Source organism: Ixodes scapularis, unplaced genomic scaffold (genome assembly GCF_016920785.2).
Source record: "Ixodes scapularis isolate PalLabHiFi unplaced genomic scaffold, ASM1692078v2 PGA_scaffold6__148_contigs__length_123643588, whole genome shotgun sequence".
In the NCBI taxonomy this organism is placed as follows: Eukaryota; Metazoa; Arthropoda; class Arachnida; order Ixodida; family Ixodidae; genus Ixodes; species Ixodes scapularis.
Genome location: NW_024609881.1, coordinates 54,153,651 through 54,173,889, shown reverse-complemented (window position 1 = coordinate 54,173,889; position 20,239 = coordinate 54,153,651). Strand labels below are relative to the sequence as shown.

General features: G+C 42.2%; 1 protein-coding gene across 1 annotated transcript in view; it reads right to left on the bottom strand.

Moving 5' to 3' along the window:
* Window positions 1-4,502: 4,502 nt before the first annotated feature.
* LOC8024796 (probable cytochrome P450 6a19) overlaps window positions 4,503-20,239 on the bottom strand; it is a 37,192-nt gene continuing 21,455 nt past the window's right edge. Inside the window, exons 3-5 of the mRNA XM_029995807.4 lie at window positions 16,736-16,876; window positions 5,094-5,256; window positions 4,503-4,586 (exon numbers count right to left, since the gene is read on the bottom strand). Of these exons, the coding sequence (XP_029851667.4) occupies window positions 4,503-4,586; window positions 5,094-5,256; window positions 16,736-16,876 (388 nt within the window). The remainder of the gene's footprint in view (window positions 4,587-5,093; window positions 5,257-16,735; window positions 16,877-20,239) is intronic.

Below are 20,239 nucleotides of genomic sequence, written 5' to 3'. Positions count from 1 at the left end.
ACCCGCAGTACTTTCAGCATTCACAACATCTGTAAACCATCTCCTCTGTCACGAATACAATCTGTTTATCAGTAGTGGAAATGCTGAACTTGATATATACAGTGTCACTAAGGTGTCCAGACACCAAGTGAAAGTGCTTGTTGCCGAACTTTAAATATTGCATGTTTTTGTCTTTGCGTTTGAAACCTGCAATTGTGTATTTTTTCAGTTCATATATATATATATATATATATATATATATATATATATATATGTTCCCCAAAGAGGAGATCTGCATGGTTGTTATTAGGCACGTAAAATGAAATGAATAAAAAATAAAATAAATAGTGATATTCTCGTAACTGGTCATTTAGACACCTCCCGGTTTGCCCGACATTCTGTGCAAGGCATGAGAGGGAATTGCATAAACCACCCTTTCAGAGCAAGGAACAAAACGGGCGTGATGCTTTTTTATACAATCTAATGTTCTATCGGAGGATGAATTGACTTTTTTACAGAAACTGGAGAGCTTGTATAGGGCAGAGAATATAATACTCTGTTTACGTTTACGCGGTTGCCTATCTTTTCAAGACCATGAGAAATATGGTGAATATGAGGCAGAACCGCTGGCCTTTGGTTTAGGACCCTTTTCTTACATTGGGTGAATTCGGAATTTTTAATTTTCTGATGGAGTTTTTCTGCGAAAGATATTAATAAGTTAACAGGGTACTTCACTGATCGTAGCCTAGCTATCTGCTTGTCTAAGCTAGTTTTACAGTATGCGGGCATGACTTTCTTTAGAATATAAAATAACTTAACATTTTAGAAGTTTAATTTTTTAAACCTAATTTTTTGTTGTTATTTATTTATGAATTATTTTTTATGAATGTATATTGGCCATTTGGTTTCTGGTGTTTAAAAACTTTAAATGTTCCCTTTAACGGCGAAGGAGAAGAAGATGACGATTTGACGAAGAAGAAATACATCACTGAGTTGTTAGTCAGAGCTGCGAGTCTCTTTCCTTCTTGCGTGCCTGTGAGTGTGACTGTATATCCGCGCTGTTCCCTACAACCATAAATTACCAACTAGCCCAAGCGTTCACAGTATCAAGTCTCTTCTTCTTATTTTTCAGAGGAAGATGGCTAGACCTTAAAATTTCAAACGGTAAGAGTTACATACTCAGTGCACATTCGGCGATTTTTCCGGCTCGATTTACAGCGGAAGATGTTTTCATGGCAACCCCTCTATAGAGTTACTCAACCCGGAAACCTTAAAAAAAGGAAGCCTTAAGGAGCAATTTGTTTTGTCTTTTTCGCCCTCCCCCCCCCCCCGCCCCCGCCCCCCTCTCCCCAAGGATTAGCCTGTCACTCAAAATGCCTATAAGAGGAGTATTCCCCTTTCCCACCCATGGTATCCATAGCGCTGCTCCAACTGGCTATTGTCAGCGCAAAGAATGACTCCTTTGAAAACATACATCATGATTGATAGATTTAAAGTATGGTCATATTGTGTACCGAATGTAGACAGTTAATACCGAACAGACTCACTGTAACAAAACTATGCTATATTAAGGTGAGTTAATACTAAATAATGAAATACTCAGGAATATTAAAAATATCAGTTTGTTTCATGCGTCCAGCATGAAACAAAAAGGTAGGATAGAAAGCCATTGTAAAAAAGAGGTAAGGACAATTTTCTTAGGCGACATATGGCACATTTACCTCATGATCGTCCTTCAAGGATCTTGCGAAAAATGTTTCAACTCAGCGTCTCGGCCTGCCTCAAGCGTTTCGAGACACACAGTGAAAGAGGGTGGCGATGTTAAGCCGGATGCTGAGCAAAAAGAATTCTAAATTTCGCCTTTATGAGCGAAAGGCGAAAAATTGTTTTTTTTTCTCTAATTGCGCAGTAGAGTAATATGCAAACCTGCGTTTCGGACAATTAAGAAATGTGTCGCAAATTGTCTGCAATTGTGTTGCTACGTGAAACATTATTGGTTTAGCGTTTGGGGTGCTAAACCTCCAGCGCTAAACCAAGTGTTCAGGATAGTTAGTGGTGAGTTAGAGTTAGATAGAGTTAACTAAAGATAGAGTTAGAGTCAGACTTACAATTATTTAGAGATATAGTTGGTTAGAGTTAGAGTTATTTAGAGTTAGAGTTAAAGTTGGAGTTAGAGTCAGAGTTGGAAATAGTTAAAGTTGGAGGTAGAGTTAGAGTTGGATTAGAGTTAGCTAGGATTAGAGCTGGTTTGTGTAAGTGTTAGTGGAGTTATTGAAACTCATTTAAATTTTCACGTATCAACTTTCCTGCTAAATTTAGCGGGCCAACTGTATTTATATCTAGATCACGTGACGTAAATTTTCTCGCTAAATCGAGAGAAGACTGAATTGGCGTACAGGTCACGTGACATTATGTCAAGGGACGGAAATTTTTTCGCTAAATTTAGCGGGGAAACTATATATTTGTATAGGTCACGTGACATGATCACGTGGAGTCATTTTCCCCGCAAACGTTGGCGGGGAAACTCGCGGTTACGGTTTTGAGAGAAGAGCAAGCCTATAAACGTTTCACGTTAAAAAAATAAAAAAAGAGAAAAAGAAAAGCGGTGGGCCTTTGGAGCACAAGTCTTACCAAGGTACTTGACGCGTATTTATTTTGCTCGCTTCATTTCCTCCTGCTGATGGTACAGCTGGTCTTCCAGTCAATCGAAGAGGCACTGAGAGTTCATCTTGGGGCCCTAATCTGGCCAGTTGGCGAAAAAGTCGGTGAGAAATCCTGCGGCTATGATTGGCCGGCGCCAAGGTCAAGTGCGGTGTTGGCCAATCACGGCCGCAGGATTTCTCGCCGTCTTTTTCGCCAAGTGTGCAGATTAGGGCCCCTGGAATTGTTGGCGGGTTTGCTGACGCAGACGAAGAACAGGAGGTGGTGAGCTTGTAATTCGTTTCACCCAAGGTCAGAGAGCAACCGACACCAGGAACCGATGGGGCGAATCAAAAAGTGGCAAAAGTGCAACGTCACGGGATAGGGGAATATCACCATCATCATCATCATCATCATCATTTATTAAACCTTGAAGGCCTTCATGGGCATTACACAAGGTGGGGGTATCCTGTTGAAGAAACATTATATAAAGGAACAAATAAAAAGTGGGTTACTTGCTGGAGAACATTGTCATATAAAGCAGCGAAAACGGGGAAAAAAAAAACACTCAAAATATTTTCACGGAAAAACAGCTGATTAAACAGAAAAATACACAAATAAAACATTTCTATAAACACGAATTCACTTTAATATTTGCGCAAATGCAGATGAATGGATATCTTATGTCTGCTATATTCATTTAAACTAAACAGCGCAGTGACCGCACCGTGACCTATCGTTTTGTAGTGCGTGTGTCTGTGTTTGTATTTTTTGGTATTCTAATGCGCTCCAACCGATGATGATACAAAGCAACGTTATCATCTTCCTTGGGGTCGCAAAGTCAATCAATCAATCAGCGTTTATTTCAGCTTGAAATACAAACTGAGGGTGGCAAGAAAAAAGCAGTGTCGTCCACTGCTTGACGGGCCTCGCCACCCTTACAAGTCAGCAGTGTAAACGCGGTAAAAAATAATATATATATACAAAATGAACAATACAGACAAAAATGAGAAGTACAGACAAATTATAGAAAAGCGTTCCTAAGGACAGAAGAAGACATACCATTCAAGTGATCACATAGAGGAGTATTCAAAAACTTAGGCAAGATATATCGCAACATTGTAAAGCCATAGTTCGTTCTACATCTAGGTAAAACAAAGCTGTCTTTTTCCCTGGTTGCATAAGGCGTATTGTGGGGCACAGTAGAAACAATACGTGAAAGAAAATTATCGTTTTTAGCTATACTATTTTTGTAAAAACACGCGAATCTATATTCAAATAAATTATATACAGGCACAATTTTAAACTGCGAGTAAGCCTGCCCGGTTGGGGAATTATATGGAGCTTTTGTAATAGCACGTAGCATTTTCTTTTGCAAGATCAGAAGCTTCTGAATATTGGATGTTGTGGTATTACCCCAGACAAGAAAACAATAGCTTAAATATGAATAAAAGAAAGCGTAATACAAAGTAAGTTTAGTTTTTTCAGGTAGAACGTACTTATTACGCGAGGTTATTCCTACAAGTCGGAGGTAAATCTAGAAGCGACGGGTATGGAAGCCGCGACCCAAATGGCTTTTGTGCCCAGTCGTATGCTGCACTGGTACCTTTTAGACATGACAAGAATTGTGATGTCACACATAAATTTGGGTGTCGGGGTCCAATCACCCAGTAAGCGTCCATATGTGTTAACATCGATTCCGCCAAAGGTCCCTGAGATGTATTTCGTTGCAGTTTCCGAGGCACACCAGCACATCTGGTGTATAGTGCGCTTGACACACATGCCAGGTGTAGAGCGCTATTCTTGTGTTGGCCATACACTCCAACGTTGTCGTTCACAGACGTCTGGAGCGGTGCGGTGCCAATGTTTTTCCGGGACGACTTCTATGCTTCGAGCTTCTGGAGTTTGATCCAAACTCCGTTCTTAGGTGCGGCAAGCATTGCGTACGTAACGTACTCCATATCAGGCTGAAATGGAAGAAAAAATATGATTAGAACATATCTGCGTTTTTTATTTAGGGATACCTGTTCTTGCCAGCCAAACAATAGATACGTTGGCGTCTTACATCCTCAGATAAATGTGCATTCTGAATCGCAAATTGATATATGGGGTTGTTAAATGGGGATGCATCTTTATATGATATAAAGATGCATCCCCATTTAACAACCCCAGGGCTTCAAGGTAGCACACACTGTTTCGTTATTTTTTGCATGTAAGCCCCAAAGGACTAGAAGTGCTTCACCACACCCCGGGTCATGCTGTGAGTGTGTCAGAATTCAGGTAAGTGGGTAGCCACAGGTTAGTATTTCTAAGTGATTTAGCCTCAAATGCATATATTTTCTTCCTTCCCACACAGAAGTAAGTTGCAAGAACTACGCAAACCACTTGTATTCACATTGTTATACTCCACTTGAGTTCGGTAAAGGTGAACTTCGTTGTAGGCTGCGTGAATTCGTTATAAGAGAACTGCTTACCTTCTGGCTTGGTCCCAGAGTGATACGGAATCGCCTGAGTAGCATAGCGGTGATGAAGGCGAGCTCAAGCTGTGCCAGTCTCTGTCCCAGGCAGTGTTTGGGTCCCACACCGAAAGGGAGAAATGCGTTGGCCGGAATGCTTGCCTTGTTCTCTGGGCTGAACCTGATATGGGGGCGACCAGAGGCACTTGTGAGAAATGGTGACACACACAAGCAGCATATATAGTAGTTATGCAATCCCAAACGCTACTCAGCGAGGAGTAAGTTTCATTGTATTTTCGGCGAGCCGTGGCGTCAGACATAAAAAGAAATCAACACACTGAGTATAAACGAGCACTAAGTAGTCTATTCCATTAACCTCTTGTGAAATCCCAAATTTGTGCCCGCGAAGTCATGTAAAGTTCTCCTTGCCCCTGTGACATGACACATAACATAGCGAGAGAAAGAGACGGATAATAGAGAGGAAAAGAAGGAAAAAAGAAACGTCAGACAGTGAGAGAGAGAGGTGACGCAGGAAACGAAGGGAAAGTTTCCGATCAAGATAGTTGACGTTTTAGGAGCAGTGCTTGTTGAATATTCTTACAGTAAGATTAGGGAATGTTACGAAGATTTGGTTTCAACAACTCCGATAACGATACCTTATATCTGATGACGACAAGGTGAATGCTGCGGAAAGGCGCCGGCGGTGTATCGGGTATTGTTATCTGAGTTAACGAGGGCTATCTACTATACTTCGTTTCACCTTCAGTCCGAGCGCAGTGGACGCCACGAGCCATCCCAGCCGATCCAGCGCCGGGAGAAAGTCGCGTGACCTGCCGGTGGGGCGGGGCGACGCAGGGAGCTCAAGGTCGCATGACACTCCCTCAACGCCGCATTGGCTGGGATGGCTCCTAGCGTCCGCTGTGCTCGGACGGAAGGTGAAACGGAGTATAGTATACCCTACCTGGTAGTTATAGTAGGGACAGCGGTCTACGAAAATTCAATACTAGAGAGTTTTCGTAGATCGCTCTTCTATCTCTACTACGCTGTCCGCAACCAAGACGTGGACATTGAGCAGGCGCGCCGCTAGACTTCCCTGCGGAGATCCAAACTTTGTTGCAGGTTTTGGAGAGCGTTGTGGGCAGGGTGTCGAACCGGAACCAAACCGAGCCGAAAACCGGAACGGAACCGTTATTTTTAGCCGAACCAGAACTGAACCGAACCGAAATCTTCGGCGCCATCTTGGAACTGAACCGGAAGTGAAGCGGAAAAAATATAACGGTGACCGGTTCAAAACGGTTCACGATTTGTTTTTGTTAGTATTACAAAATAAATATTTGAGAATAAAAAATTGGCAGCTGTGTTCCCATATATTGATCAAATCGACCTATGCAGAATTGCAATGTATGAAAAATTGTGGGTTCTCGTAGCGCTTTTGTTTTGGCAATATGATTAATCATGTGTCACGTGGACATTTTACGTGCATGGTGTCATGTATAATGAGTGGAACGCGTCTCCGACTGGTGTGTTTATCGCGTCCAAAGAAGTAGTCCCTCAATTTCTGCTTGATGACATCATAGGAGTGTCGTGCTGTCGATGGTCGCGATCCTGATGGTGCCCTAGCAGCGGTGGTTGATGTGGCAGACGCCTGTTCTGCGGCAGGTCGCTCTCCATTGCGGCAGTTCACGGTAGCTTCGACAGGCAGAAGTTGGAACGCCATGACGACCGCGACACTCGCGTTCCCTAGTACTTTCCGCCAGCGTTTTTACGACCAACCACCAGGATCTCGTCATCCGACAGCAGAATACTCCAGCTTTTTTGACGTCATTTCGTGACACTTTCGGAGTACTGTTGATGTTTGGGAGAGATGGGACACTAAACAAACCAGTCGGAAACGCGCTCCAGGCACCCTAGTGTCAAGACATATTGTCAAGTAATGTCACGTCACTTGGCCCAGTGACGTCATGTGACACACTACGTCAAATCGATTTAAATTTAGAACGTCACTAGATTTATTGGCGTTGTTGACACCGTGACGTCACATGACATCACGACTTCGCACCGCAAGTCATGTTGCACCCTAACATAGTCGCTTGTCATGAGCCGGAGTCGAGTGCTCGGGTTCATGGCAATCAGCATCGCCAAACATTCGCGTAATGGGTCGTGTTCCATTATTTTATTTATTTATTTATTTACAGATACTACTGCCTTCTCAAGGAGGGCGTTGTAGGACGGGCTTCTAAACAATACTGAAACGTACAATATGGAACAAGGCCAGTGCAACGAACATATTAAAGAGCAGAAACCGTGAAACCCGCAACCGAAATACTGCACAACAATGAAACGAAACAGTGAGCATCATTACACTTTGCCATGTACATTTTACCGTTTACGCTAGAAAGCGAACAAGACATTGAACGATGTTATATACACAAACGACCAACACAACTTAGTTCGAGATATATAGCTGCCAAACTATTTCAGGAGCAGTGCATTGAAAGATTGGCTAACAGACAGCAGTCACAACAAAATCAAAACAATAAGCAATAAGTAGCCTCGAGGTTATTTAAATAATGAAAAGAGCGAGGCTTTAAATGATTGGATGGAAGTCGTGTTTTCGATCTCAAAAGGCAGCTCATTCCATTCAGTAATGGTTTTAGGAAAAAAAGAAAATTTGAAGCAGTCGGTATGGCATTGATAGTCTGTAAGTGATAAGGCACGGTAGCTACGTGTGCTTCTCGCAGATTTTAGAGTGACATAGCGTGACCTGTCTATTCTAAAGCCATCGTTTATCAGTGTGTATAGGAAAGTGAGTCTGTTAATTTTCCTACGCGTTTGGAGGGGCTGGATACCGGCTATGCTGTATAGGGCACTCACAGAATCTAATCTTTTGTATTTGTTGTAAATGAATCTTGGTGCCCTCTTTTGTATTCTTTCGAGTTTATTTATGTTCAATAATGTGTGTGGATCCCAAATAATGTCAGCATATTCTAAAAGTGGCCTGATGAGAGATTTATAGGCTATTAATTTTGTTGCAGATGTAGAGTGTCTTAAGTTACGTTTCAGATGCCACAGTTTGAACATCGCCTTCTGACACAGCGAGTCAATGTGGGCATTCCATCTGAGATCATAAGATATAGTGACTCCAAGATATTTGAACGAAGAAACTTGTTGCAGAGCAGAGTTATTTAAACTGTATGAAAAGACCAACGGAGACTTTTTACGCGTTATTGTCATCGAAACACATTTTTCAAGGTTTAACTGCATTTGCCATGTCTGGCACCAGTCACTGATTTTTTTCAGGCTCAAATTGAGATTAGCTTGATCTGCGCCATTTTTAATTTCAGAAAATATAACCAGATCGTCGGCAAATAGGCGAAAATTTATGTTTATGTTATCTTTTACTACGTCGTTTATATAAACGAGGAAAAGGAGAGGGCCTAACACGGATCCCTGGGGAACACCTGAATGCACCGGCAGTAATGATGATCGTTCCTTCTTTACCTCAACGAGCTGTTTCCTATTGCATAGGTAGTCTTTAATCCACCGAAGCACTTTGCCATTTGGCAATAATTTAGATAGTTTTACAAGAAGTTTGGGGTGTGACACACGGTCGAAGGCCTTCGAAAAATCTAAAAATATTACATCCGTTTGCCCCCTTTTGTTAATAATTTCCGAAAAATAATGAACCGTTTCCGTAAGTTGCGTAGTCGTAGAGAGCTTACGCCTGAATTCATGTTGTTCAGAACAAATAACGTTGGTTGTTTCGAGAAAAGAAGAAATATGATTATGTACTATATGCTCAAGCAGTTTGTTGACCGTGCAGAGCAGAGAAATTGGTCTATAATTAGTAGTGTCATCGGTGCTCCCCGATTTGTGGATGGGAACGACTCTTGCGCATTTCCAATCATCTGGCACTGAACCTTCTCGTAGCGATTTTTCGAATAAACAGTATAAATATTTAGAACACCATTCCGCGTATCTCATTAAAAATTCATTCGGTATATCGTCGGGACCAGAACGTTTTTTAGTATCTAGACTGAGCAGAGAAGCGAACACTCCTTCCTCAGAGACGGCAATATCAGGCAGTGACTGTGCAAACTGGAAATCTGGCGAGCTCGGTTCGACACCGTTGTCTTGCGAAAACACACTGGAAAAGTACGGGTTAAAGGCGGTGGACATTTCTTTGCCCGCAGTTACGTCTACTCCGTCAACAATTATTTTATCTAGCTGTTTCTTCTTGGGAGAAATGTATCGCCAGAATTTCCTTGGGTCTGTTATTAAAAAGCGAGGCAGTGAGACGTTAAAAAAGTTATACTTGGATTTGCGTATAGAATTGTTTAACACCTGCTTTTGCTCCCTCATCTTGTCAGCATATTCTCCTAGCAGAAGATTGTGTTTATTTTTGCGCAGTCTATGAATTCTCCGTTTTAAGTGAATAATATTACGCGTTAACCATGGATTGTTATGATTTTTGGAGCGGAGAGTTCTTTTAGGCACATAAAGATTCAAACACCCATGAACTAGGTTTTTGAAATACAACCACATTTCGTTAACATTATTTTCTGGCGAAGAGTACAGACTAAGAAAAACGTCATGTTTAATTTCAAATTGGTCAATAACACTTTCGTCGAGCGCGTTCTTAATATCGTACACTCTGCGTGTGCTCCTACGAGCAGGACTAGCACAACCTACACTAGAGGGATTATATTCAAAAACAACAATGCGATGATCTGAGATGCCTTCCGAGACCTCACATGAAAAGGTGCGCTTCGCGACATCACTTGAAACAAACACGAGATCAAGAGTATTTGACGATGAACCTTGAACACGTGTGGCTGCAGTGACGGTTTGATACAGGTTTAGATTGAACGACATTTCAGTTAACAAAACAGAATCAGTACAGTTGTGGTTCAAAGGAGAAAGATTTTCCCAGCTAATATTGGGAAGGTTAAAGTCACCTGCAATAATAACGTGCTTATTTTTTTTTTACAATGGGCGTGAGGTGTGAGTATAAATTTTCTAAAAACGACAAGTCGGCATTAGGGGGACGATAAACACCACCAACAATAATGGGAGGAGAAAATGAGTTTATTCTAGCCCAACAAGACTCGGTTCCATCAACATCATTCATAACCGTAAAGTTCAGCGTATCTTTTAACATTATTGCGACCCCTCCACCTCGAGAGCACCGGTCTTTTCGAATGATTTTAAATCCGCTGGGAACAATTTCAGAGTCACTGATAGAGCTATGAAGCCATGTTTCAGTGATGACCAGTACATCGGGGTCATGCTCAGCTAACAAAATGTCAAGATCGTCAAGCTTGTTCAAAAGGCTACGAGCATTTACGTTAATCAGCTTAAAACTACTTGGCCCTGTAAGTTGACGTCAAGGTTGGGAAAATGAAGAAGCTGCATGCAGCCTTTCACGCTGAGCAGTATCACAGTTCCAAACATAGGCGTCACCGTTCATAAGGATCTTATCATAGACGAGTTTAACCTTTTGTTTGTTAGCTCTCTCGGCTTGGGAGCTCTCCCATAAGTTACGACGCAATGACTGTACACGAACAGAGTAATCTTCGCCAATAGCGATATTAGTACCTTTTAGCTTCGTAACATTTTTCAAGAGGGCCATCTTATCATTGTAGTCAAAAAACCGCACTATAACTGGTCGCACTTTGTTTCTTTGATTTTTCCCTAGCCTATGCATGCGTTCGATGGAAGTTACCGTGACGCCTAGCATGCTTTCGAAGATGTTCACACTTACATACTCTTTTAAACCGTAAAAGGTCTCTTGAGCTACCTCAGGAATACCATAAATTATTAGGTTGTTGCGTCGTGATCTGTTTTCAAGATCGTCCAGTTTTAGTTCAATATGCGATACGGAAGATGTTAGACCTGTTATTTTCTCCTCGCAATCTTGTATTTTCTTTACTTCCATGCTCAGGTTTTCAATCGTCCGTTCGATAGAATCTAAGCGATTATCAAGTTTTGCAAGCGCTTGATCGAATGACGATTTCCACGTTTTGATGTCCGCTACGCTAAAGATGAGAATAGTCGAACTCTAACAATGTCTGAAGATCAGCCTATACTTTATGCTTTGCCAACCCCAGTGCATGACTATAAGGAACACTGACGTGTATATATTAGCGTCAGCGTTCTAATTGTGAGTTGAGGGGGGGGGGGGAACTGTTTCTTTCCTTTATTTTTTCTGCGTCTAATGGGCATTGATATTTTTTCAAGTTATCGAAGGCAGGTATTAGCTCTTTACGGTATTTACAGAAAGTACAAATATTGTTGCACGAGCTATTTTACACGTAAACATAATTGAGGCACCCAAACATGTTTTCGTTGTTCCTGAACTGCCTCAGATAGTTGTCCCCGTGAAGCATCTAAGAAAGTAAGAAATTACAAATTAATGAATTCTACGTTACACAGAATTACAGCTCTGTACGGGAGGAATATCTTAAAAGAAAGATCCTAGTGGCCTAGGAGGGACAGTTTTCCTCGAGCTTCGACGACCTTCGAATTTTGTTTATTTCTGGGTGCAAAATAAGAGCAATAGAGAATTATCCTAATCAAGTGACACACATATAATTGTCGAATCAACACCTACAAACGGAGTAGGGAGTCCCTCAGGAAGAAAAAGTATTCTCTAAAGGAGGAACGAAAAAAGTAAGAAAAAAGAGGAGGGGGGAGGGGGGTACTTTTGAAAGCGTACTGCGTTCTAAAGGTTCCACTGCTCCGCATCTTCGGCAGACAAGAAAGCGTGGCCCCGGAAAGAACTATCTTTGCAAAAGATGCTCTAACCAGAAAGCGCGTTTTCGTGGCGCCAGACGCTCGCGCCGTTCCTCACGACGCTGCACCAAGCAAGGATAATTTACGTACCTCCAATACATGGCTTGCACTCAAAGTGAACCTTCTGTAGCGTGCAATTTGCATTACCTGTTTTTATTTACTGACTAAGAGCAAATCGGAATAGAGCCGTAAAATCCCTGGAGACCTCGCGGCAGTGGGAATTTTGGGGCTGCTCTGATATACGCTCGTGCCGGGTCGAACGCTTCGTTTATTTTAGAAGCGACGCGGTTCATTCTCTCTTATGATTAGGAACTCAGAACACCCAAAAAATGAAGCGAACACAAAAGGAGGGGATTACATATTCTGCTTTGTTTTCCTTATCCGATCTCTGTGCTCTAAAACCACGGAACATTAAACTGACGTCAACTTCGTCCTCACCTGCTGATTAATCTCACGTGCCGTACATCGGAACGTCACAATGCGTCAAACATACGATGGGGCGCCACATATTTCAGGAAAGGTCTATTACCACCAGCATAGTGCGATGACGTCACGTGCAAATCATGTTAAACAATTCAGTTTCCTCATGAAATGCGATGTCCGCAACACTAGCAAAAGTAGATTTCCGAATTGTGAATTTGTGCAGTATAGATAGCAGTCTAGTGATGATATTGTCAGGAAGAAAGAAGAAGCGGGGCTGAGACGGCAGTGCGCGTGCTGAGCTCTCTCGGATCTGCATCGAACGGTCACCGTGGACGCACCATCTTAATCAAGCTTCATTCATTGTATTAAACCCATCCATCCATCCAGAGCCTTACAGGTTGGTGGAGGTCAGCGGTTTCCTACCCCTCGCCACACCTCGCCACCCCCGAACCTGGAGCTACGCAGTGGACAGACCACCCAACGCCCGCCCATGGCTAACCAAGAAGTTAACGCAACCGGAACCCGCTCTACACCCGCTGTGACTATAAAACATCGACAGCGAGACCCTCAGATATTCACGGGCTCTCCTGACTTAGACGTGGATGACTGGCTGAAGAACTACGAGCGCGTCAGTCAACACAACGGATGGGACGACTCCTTCAAGCTCGCCAATGTGGTCTTCTTTCTCAAAGACACATCGCTCCGATGGTTTGACAACCACGAAGAAACCATCGATTCTTGGGACGGCTCAAAACCGCGTTTGCGGACACTTTTGGTCAACCCAAACACCGCAAAGAGAAGGCTCGAGACCAACTACAACACAGGTACCAGTCCACAGCAGAATCGTCAACTGCCTACATCGAAGATGTCCTCCGACTGTGTCGCCGAGTCGACCCCGAGATGAGCGAAGATGACAAGATCCGCCACCTATTCAAAGGGCTCTCACAGGAACTATTTTCCATCGTAGCCCCCAAGTCTCCGCCGACCGTAGCTCAACTGGTGTCTGAATGTCGGAAGTACGAAGAGCTCGACAACGCGCGAATACTCAAGAGGCCGTTCGAACGCCTTCCTGAGGTGTCTCTTGCTTCGCACACCGACACAAACCTCTCGAACCTAATACGTACAATCATCCGCGAAGAACTAAGATATTTTCTTGGGCAGCAGCGCACACCTTTGCCTGCATCCCAGCCATCCAATGAGCGCCACGACATCAATTCAGCTATCCGAGATGAACTTCGCTCTGCTTTAGAGCCCCTGACGCACAGCACTCCCCCCTACGCCCCCGCCGCACACCCGCCAACACCCCTGTGCGCATACCCATAACATCTGCGGCCGGTGGACCGGCCTTTTCCCCGAGGGACGTATACTGTCAGGAAGAAAGAAGAAGCGGGGCTGAGACGGCAGTGCGCGTGCTGAGCTCTCTCGGATCTGCATCGAACGGTCACCGTGGAGGCACCATCTTAATCAAACTTCATTCATTGTATTAAACCGATCCATCCATCCAGAGCCTTACAATATATAGCAGGCAAACAAAATGTTAGAGCGCATGACTGAAAGCACAAAGTCGTAAAGCGAGTGCCAAAAACAAGTGCACGTCAAAACCGAATGTAACATTAACCTCCCGAGGCGGTATTTTCTCAAGTTTAGATTTCATGCAAACTGATGGCCAAATGTGATTTAAGTTAGTGTTATTATGAGAATCTTCGTCTGTCCTTCAGGCTATCTCTGTGTTATTAGGAATTTCATTACATATCGAGAATTTTTATTTTGCGATAAAGCGGCGTGCATCAGATTATTTTTGAAGATTACCATTCATTATCGTTCTCTTTCTGCCCGTTTCGTGTATTTGACTTTAGATCTATCATACGAGCACAAAGTCCTTTTAGGCATATCCCGCGACCCGGTCTTTCACACTGCCAAACGGCGAAATAAAAAACAAATGTTTTCAGAGCCTTCGACAGCTGGTGTCTTCAAGTATTGTCCTTCCGTATCGGTCTCAAGCAGTTATGTGGCATGGTAAAAGAGTACCCCATAAAAGACGGGACAGAGAAAAAGTAAAACGCAGGACGAGCGCTAACTTGCAACTAAAAGGTTTATCACGTACTCTATGCGCTACTTTTTGATTATGTCTGTCAACAACTAACTAACCCGTCGATTCATTATTTTCAGTGATGTGAACTTAATACAGTCACAGTTATTGATGATAATAAAGCTATATTTAATCACTGACTGAAGGCTTCACAACATAAATGAAGGGTCGATCACCTTGAAGATATACATCATTAGTAAACCCACCCGCAAACTATCTGAAAGATGCTCTCCAAATCGTTTTCGGCATTTTTATCCTCGACAGGCCCAAAGTGTTTTGTAAGAGCGTTACTGTGTTCCTCACACATATATAACTTGTCGAACATATAGAAATCTGTTATGGCCTCCTTTATGTCGTAAACAGCAATTTTATGTGTCTTTAAATCCAAAGGGAAGCGTGACGGAACTATGACGATTACGCACGTAGACTGTCAGAGCTGTCATGTCGAGTAAAGCATGAAATACTATTTTGTTCTAAGAACCACTATGAGTTTTCTCTTCAGGTTATATTTGCTCAAACTAACATTTTCAAGTTGCCATTTTTTCCACTCACTATATCTAATTTGAACACACTGCCATATAAAGTTTTTGTCTCCCTGACTTTAATAAAGCACTAAATGATAACCCCATTATAGTTCCTGTCCCATTTTTGTATTCGAGCGTTGATTGTATTATCTACAGTCATTGCTATTCTCCTTACAGTTAGTTATGTAAAACGATAGTTGGAATATAAAAATGTGTCTTGTTTTTTTTTAATATATGTTTGCGTCTTTTGGATCGGTACGTTGATTGTTTATTCCGACAGTCATTGCTATTCTTCTTACTGTTAGTTATGTAAAACGATAGCTGAAATGTTGAAATTAAATGTTGAAATGTGTCCTTTTTCATTAATTGCACCCTTTGGGTATGTACCCCACACCTGCAAGGGTCTAATCAAGGCATGCAATATGTAATAAATAAATAAAATAAAATAGCAACTAGCAAGTGCGATGCTTATTTTCAAATGGAAATGACCGGCATCTTCGCAAGAACAAGCATCACATCCCCGGCTATCGTAGTTCATTTTGTATAAGAAAGTTTGTCATAAATATTTCAACTACTTTTAGCTCAGTTGCGTCGTCATCATATACAGGGTGCGGCTGTATGGACTAAAACATTTGGCACGCCTTGCGAAATTCGGAATAAAAACGTACATCCCCGAAATTGGGCATGCAAACGTAATTCCGTGAGAAGTTTTGAATTTTATTTTTTAGAGCTAAAGTCATATTTAGTAAAATATTAAAATATAGCAAGAACGTCGATCGTACATTTTCTATGCCCTAAACCGGATGTTGACCGTCATCACACTGATTTGTGGGCTTGCTCCCAGATGGGCATTGCTCATATATTTCGGTAAAAGTATTAATTATCGCGATTATCTTGCTCATTGCCAGCCTCTGCTAAAGAGTTTCCGCGTTTTCCCGTTCAGCAAGCTACCCGGGAGTGAGCTCAGAAACCAGCGTGCCGACGACAAACAGGCTGGTATAGGACACAGGAAATGCACGGTCTCCGATTCTGCTTTATTTTTAATACTTCACGAGCTGAAAATTGAGCAATAAAGAAACAAATTGGACACGAAACTTCTTGGGAAACTACGTGCGTGCGCCCAATTTCAGATATGTACGTTTGGAATTCGAATTTTGCTGGGCGTGAAAAATATTTTAGTCCTTACGGCCGCGCCCTGTATATTGAAAAACGAACTTGCAAAGTAAATTTCATGATATATACGGCGATGAGATACGCATTTCATGATTTTATGCACTGCAATTAATTCCCTAGTTCAAGAGCACAACTCCGATTCAGCTTTTAAAACTGCGATGCAAAGTTGTACCAATCACGGGTATTTTAGGTGACCTACCGGATTTGGTGACTACCTTTCGATTCTGGTAAAATACATATGACTGAGGTAAACAAATATGTGCTCAGACGTATGAACACATGGTTTTTTATGTAATCTAGGATTTATTTTACTGTTGCGTCAAAATAACGCAATTCCTTTTTTTTGTACCTGAAAATAAAATTGGATTGTACGAACGATAAACAACTCTACAGTCACTCGTTTCACGGCGGAAATAGTGTCCATTGCCGAAGAACTGCGGAAAATAAATTCTTAATTTAGTAGTTCAGACCGGTTTGAACCGTTATTTTTTTCTTTCCGGAGCTGAACCGGAACTGAACCGAAAGCCATGAACCTGAACCCGAACCGAACCGATAAATATTTCGGTTTGGCACTCTGGTTGTGGGACGATGGAAATGATCTACGCCAACTCTTCATTAAGCTGTCAAAGTCAAGAATACAAGGTGCGAGCACAAACCTCTCGGGGTCGAACTTGTCTGGTTCGGGCCACAGCGTCGGGTCGTGGTGGATCTGGTAGGTGGACGCTAGGACGGACGTGCCCTTCCGAATCACCAGGTCTCCGTACGCGTAGTCCTCAAGGGCTCGTCTGGTCGTGAAACTGCAATATAAGCACAACCCTCGAATCTAAGTGGTATGGCAACATACAGTGTGTTTTCTAAAACAATTTACAATGTTTACTTCTCCGCAAAAATTAACTAGCATCGCCCGATGCTCAGGTTCAGAGCGGAATGCAGCGCTGGATGTCCGGACCAGAAGCAAGAGTTTCAAATCATGACGTTTTTGTGATTCACATGTTATAAGCGATTTTTGAAACTTCATATTAAAAAAGATGGTAGCCGACACCGCCACTAATTCATACGAATAAAAGATCGCCTGCTAAAAAAAAAAAACGCTCTGCAATTTGTCATTAAAAAAAAAATCACGACGCTTTAATAAAAAAAAAGAGGAGAATTTAGAAACTTTAGCATGGGGTTTCAACCAAACAGCTAACACTACATTTGTAGGAAGACTGTGCCGCTAATGTTTTGAGTGGACCAGGTATTGAAAATAAACGAACGCCTTTTTTTTAGTAGAAACGCTTCAGATTTCTCAGTCAGATAAGTCTAAGTTTGCCGTGTTTCCAATTCTCTATTACTATTATGGTGTGGTCTCTATACTTTTGACGGCGCTTATTTTATTTATTTGATGTGGAAGCCAAGTAATGCTAATATTGCTTTTGCAAGCGGTTTATGCCCAAGTGAAAGGAGTCAAGGATTTGAGGCACATGAGCTGCTACAATTATTCAACCCATGAGCTCGTCTTTCTTTGGCAACATTTTATGTCGCCACAGAAGTTTCTCGTGTCTTAAAGGGCTACTCCACCGATTTTTTCATTGTCTCCGATTTGCTTGAAATTTTGCTAAACTAACCAACAAACATCGCGAAAATAGTATCCCAAATATTAGGTCAAAATATTGTTTTTTCGCGAAGTTATTGAATTTACAGTTTTGGTCCTCACCGTGTTTTTCAAGCTCGAAGTCTCTACTGGCAACAATGGAAAAGTGACGTCAGTGGAAGGCAGGGGTTCACTCTTTGGGCTGTAGATTTCGTTTTAAACTGATTCGAAGCAGTTTAATGGTGTCAAATGAATGCTTGGGAAGCTCGCTGCAGTACCCGCGCTCCAGCACGGAACAAATGATTGGCATATTCTATTTTTTGGCTGCTTGCTCGACTGGCAAGCCTGCCTGCCACTGACGTCACGGCCCTGAAAAGCGCGCGTATATTTGAATGTTGGTTTTTGCATCATTTTCTTTTGCCGATTTCGCAATAACTATTATGAATTTCGCGATTCTAAATAGCATACCGGAGAGAGTAAAGGCCGGGGAGTCAGAAAATATAGTTAGTTGAGGTAGCTAAAAAAATCGGTGGAGTACCCCTTTAAACGTAGGATACCTCAACTTCTATCTGCTGAAACCAAACTCGTGATAGGCGTTGTTTTAAGACTTCATGAATGATTCGTCTGAACAAGTCAGTACATCACGACATGACGTACAATACAAAATGGGAGACAGTAAGCTAAGCTAAAAAGGCGCATGTAGAGCACTTCTCGTTGTGAATACTGTATTGTTTGACAGGGAACAACACGAAATAAAAAAATACGTTGGTAATATTAAGGTTGCCGATTGGGTCAGTTAGTAAGGGTTGTAGTACATGATGGCGATAAACGGCTCAGTAAACAGATACGAAGAGAATACGCAACCAGAACCGAACACTGCTGCACACGTAACTCAAAATAAATAAAAAAACACAAAGAAAACGAGCCACGTAAGTGAAGGGATTAAAAACACAGACTCAGGCTCGCCAACCAACACCATGCCGTCATCCAGATAAGACCCCTACGCTACGAAATTTATTCCTAATCACAAGTACACAATCTTCATTTTGATGGAGTCAAATACGGTTCGCTGAATTACCCTTTCCCCAGGCTTGTACTAAAAAAAAGAATAAAACACCTCACTAACTTCCCTTGTTCTTCTTTTTATGCACGTCCAGAGTATAGTGACCCTGCAAAAATGAGGACTACATTCTGTTCTATTTGAGTATGGATTGAATTATAAAATGCGCGAGGCGGCGTGCTAAGAGATGAGCGCGGGCCTGCGATGTGCAAGACGATACGTGAACACGAGAGAATTAAAAAAAAAAAAAAAATCGGTTATGGGAGTTACGTGGGCTGCACCTCGTCTCGTCTTTTCGCCGTAACCCACTACACATTCCTTGCATATTCTTGCCGTGCGATGAAAGAAACCGGACAATCGTGGCCTGCAGTGAATAGGAGTGTTCCCTTCATCTGACATTCCTACACATCCCTGTCTGGCATAACGCCGGTAATATTTTTATTCGGTAAGTTACGCGTAGACGTTAAGATGTACCAACTGTAGCTGCGGAAGGAAGCCATATTTCGGGATACGACATAATTTCGTAATCTCATCGCATCAATTTGACACATACATTAAAAAAAAACAAAAAACAGTGTAGCTTCGAAATTAATTTGCTGCTTAGTCAGGGTCACAGGGAACATTCATCCGACACCAGCGCCAACCATCAATCGCATTCATTTTTAAAAGTTCTGTGAACATTCAAATATGCTCCGAATGTCTCTAATAGTTGTTGACAGGTTGAGAACTTAATCGGTGCTCCGCCTCAAGCACGCGCTCATTGCCTACCGCCGGGCTTTGGCTGCGCCAGCGACAAAGTGTTAACAAAGAATGCTCGCGCTCTAGTCAGCGCATAATTTGTCCTAGTCACCGGCTACAGGAATTCCGTATAACTTTATCCAATCTAAGAAACTAAAATACAGAGCTATGGTAATGCCGAAAAAAATATTTGACCCAGTTAGCGTATATGCAAACATAAACAGCGAACGCCCTTATTGAAGAGCTTTAAGGATATTCACCTTTATTTATTCAGCCATAGCAAAAGCTGTGGTTTCTAAGCTCTGCTGCCCTGCTGCCATAAGTTTTTCATTATAGTCCGTGTTTTATATTACACAAAATTGACGCTGTAATTTTGATTTACGTTTAATATAGTTAGAGGGAGTCGGCTGGGCCAAAGCCCATCGCAAAGGAAACGAATTTCTGCAGTAATTTATATTTCTATTCACTAAAAAAGAAATGGTTCGGTAGAGCACAGTTTCTCAAAACGAGGGCGGAGTTTGGACACCGTAACTCTCAGTTCCGGTTTGATGCTGGTCGTAGTTTCTTGTTGTCATCATGACCACAAAAGAGAAGCCAAGTATATATTTTTGTCAAATTCCCGAGTCACTTTGCGATCCCCCCTCCCATCCCCCCCTCCTCGACCCACAGTGTGGAAAACACTGACAGAGAGAATAACAATAGTGGCTTCTTCAGAAATTGTTATGTAAACAAGACATTTTTTTAATACCCTGACGGAAGAGCATAGGAAGATTGTTTTGTACATACTCA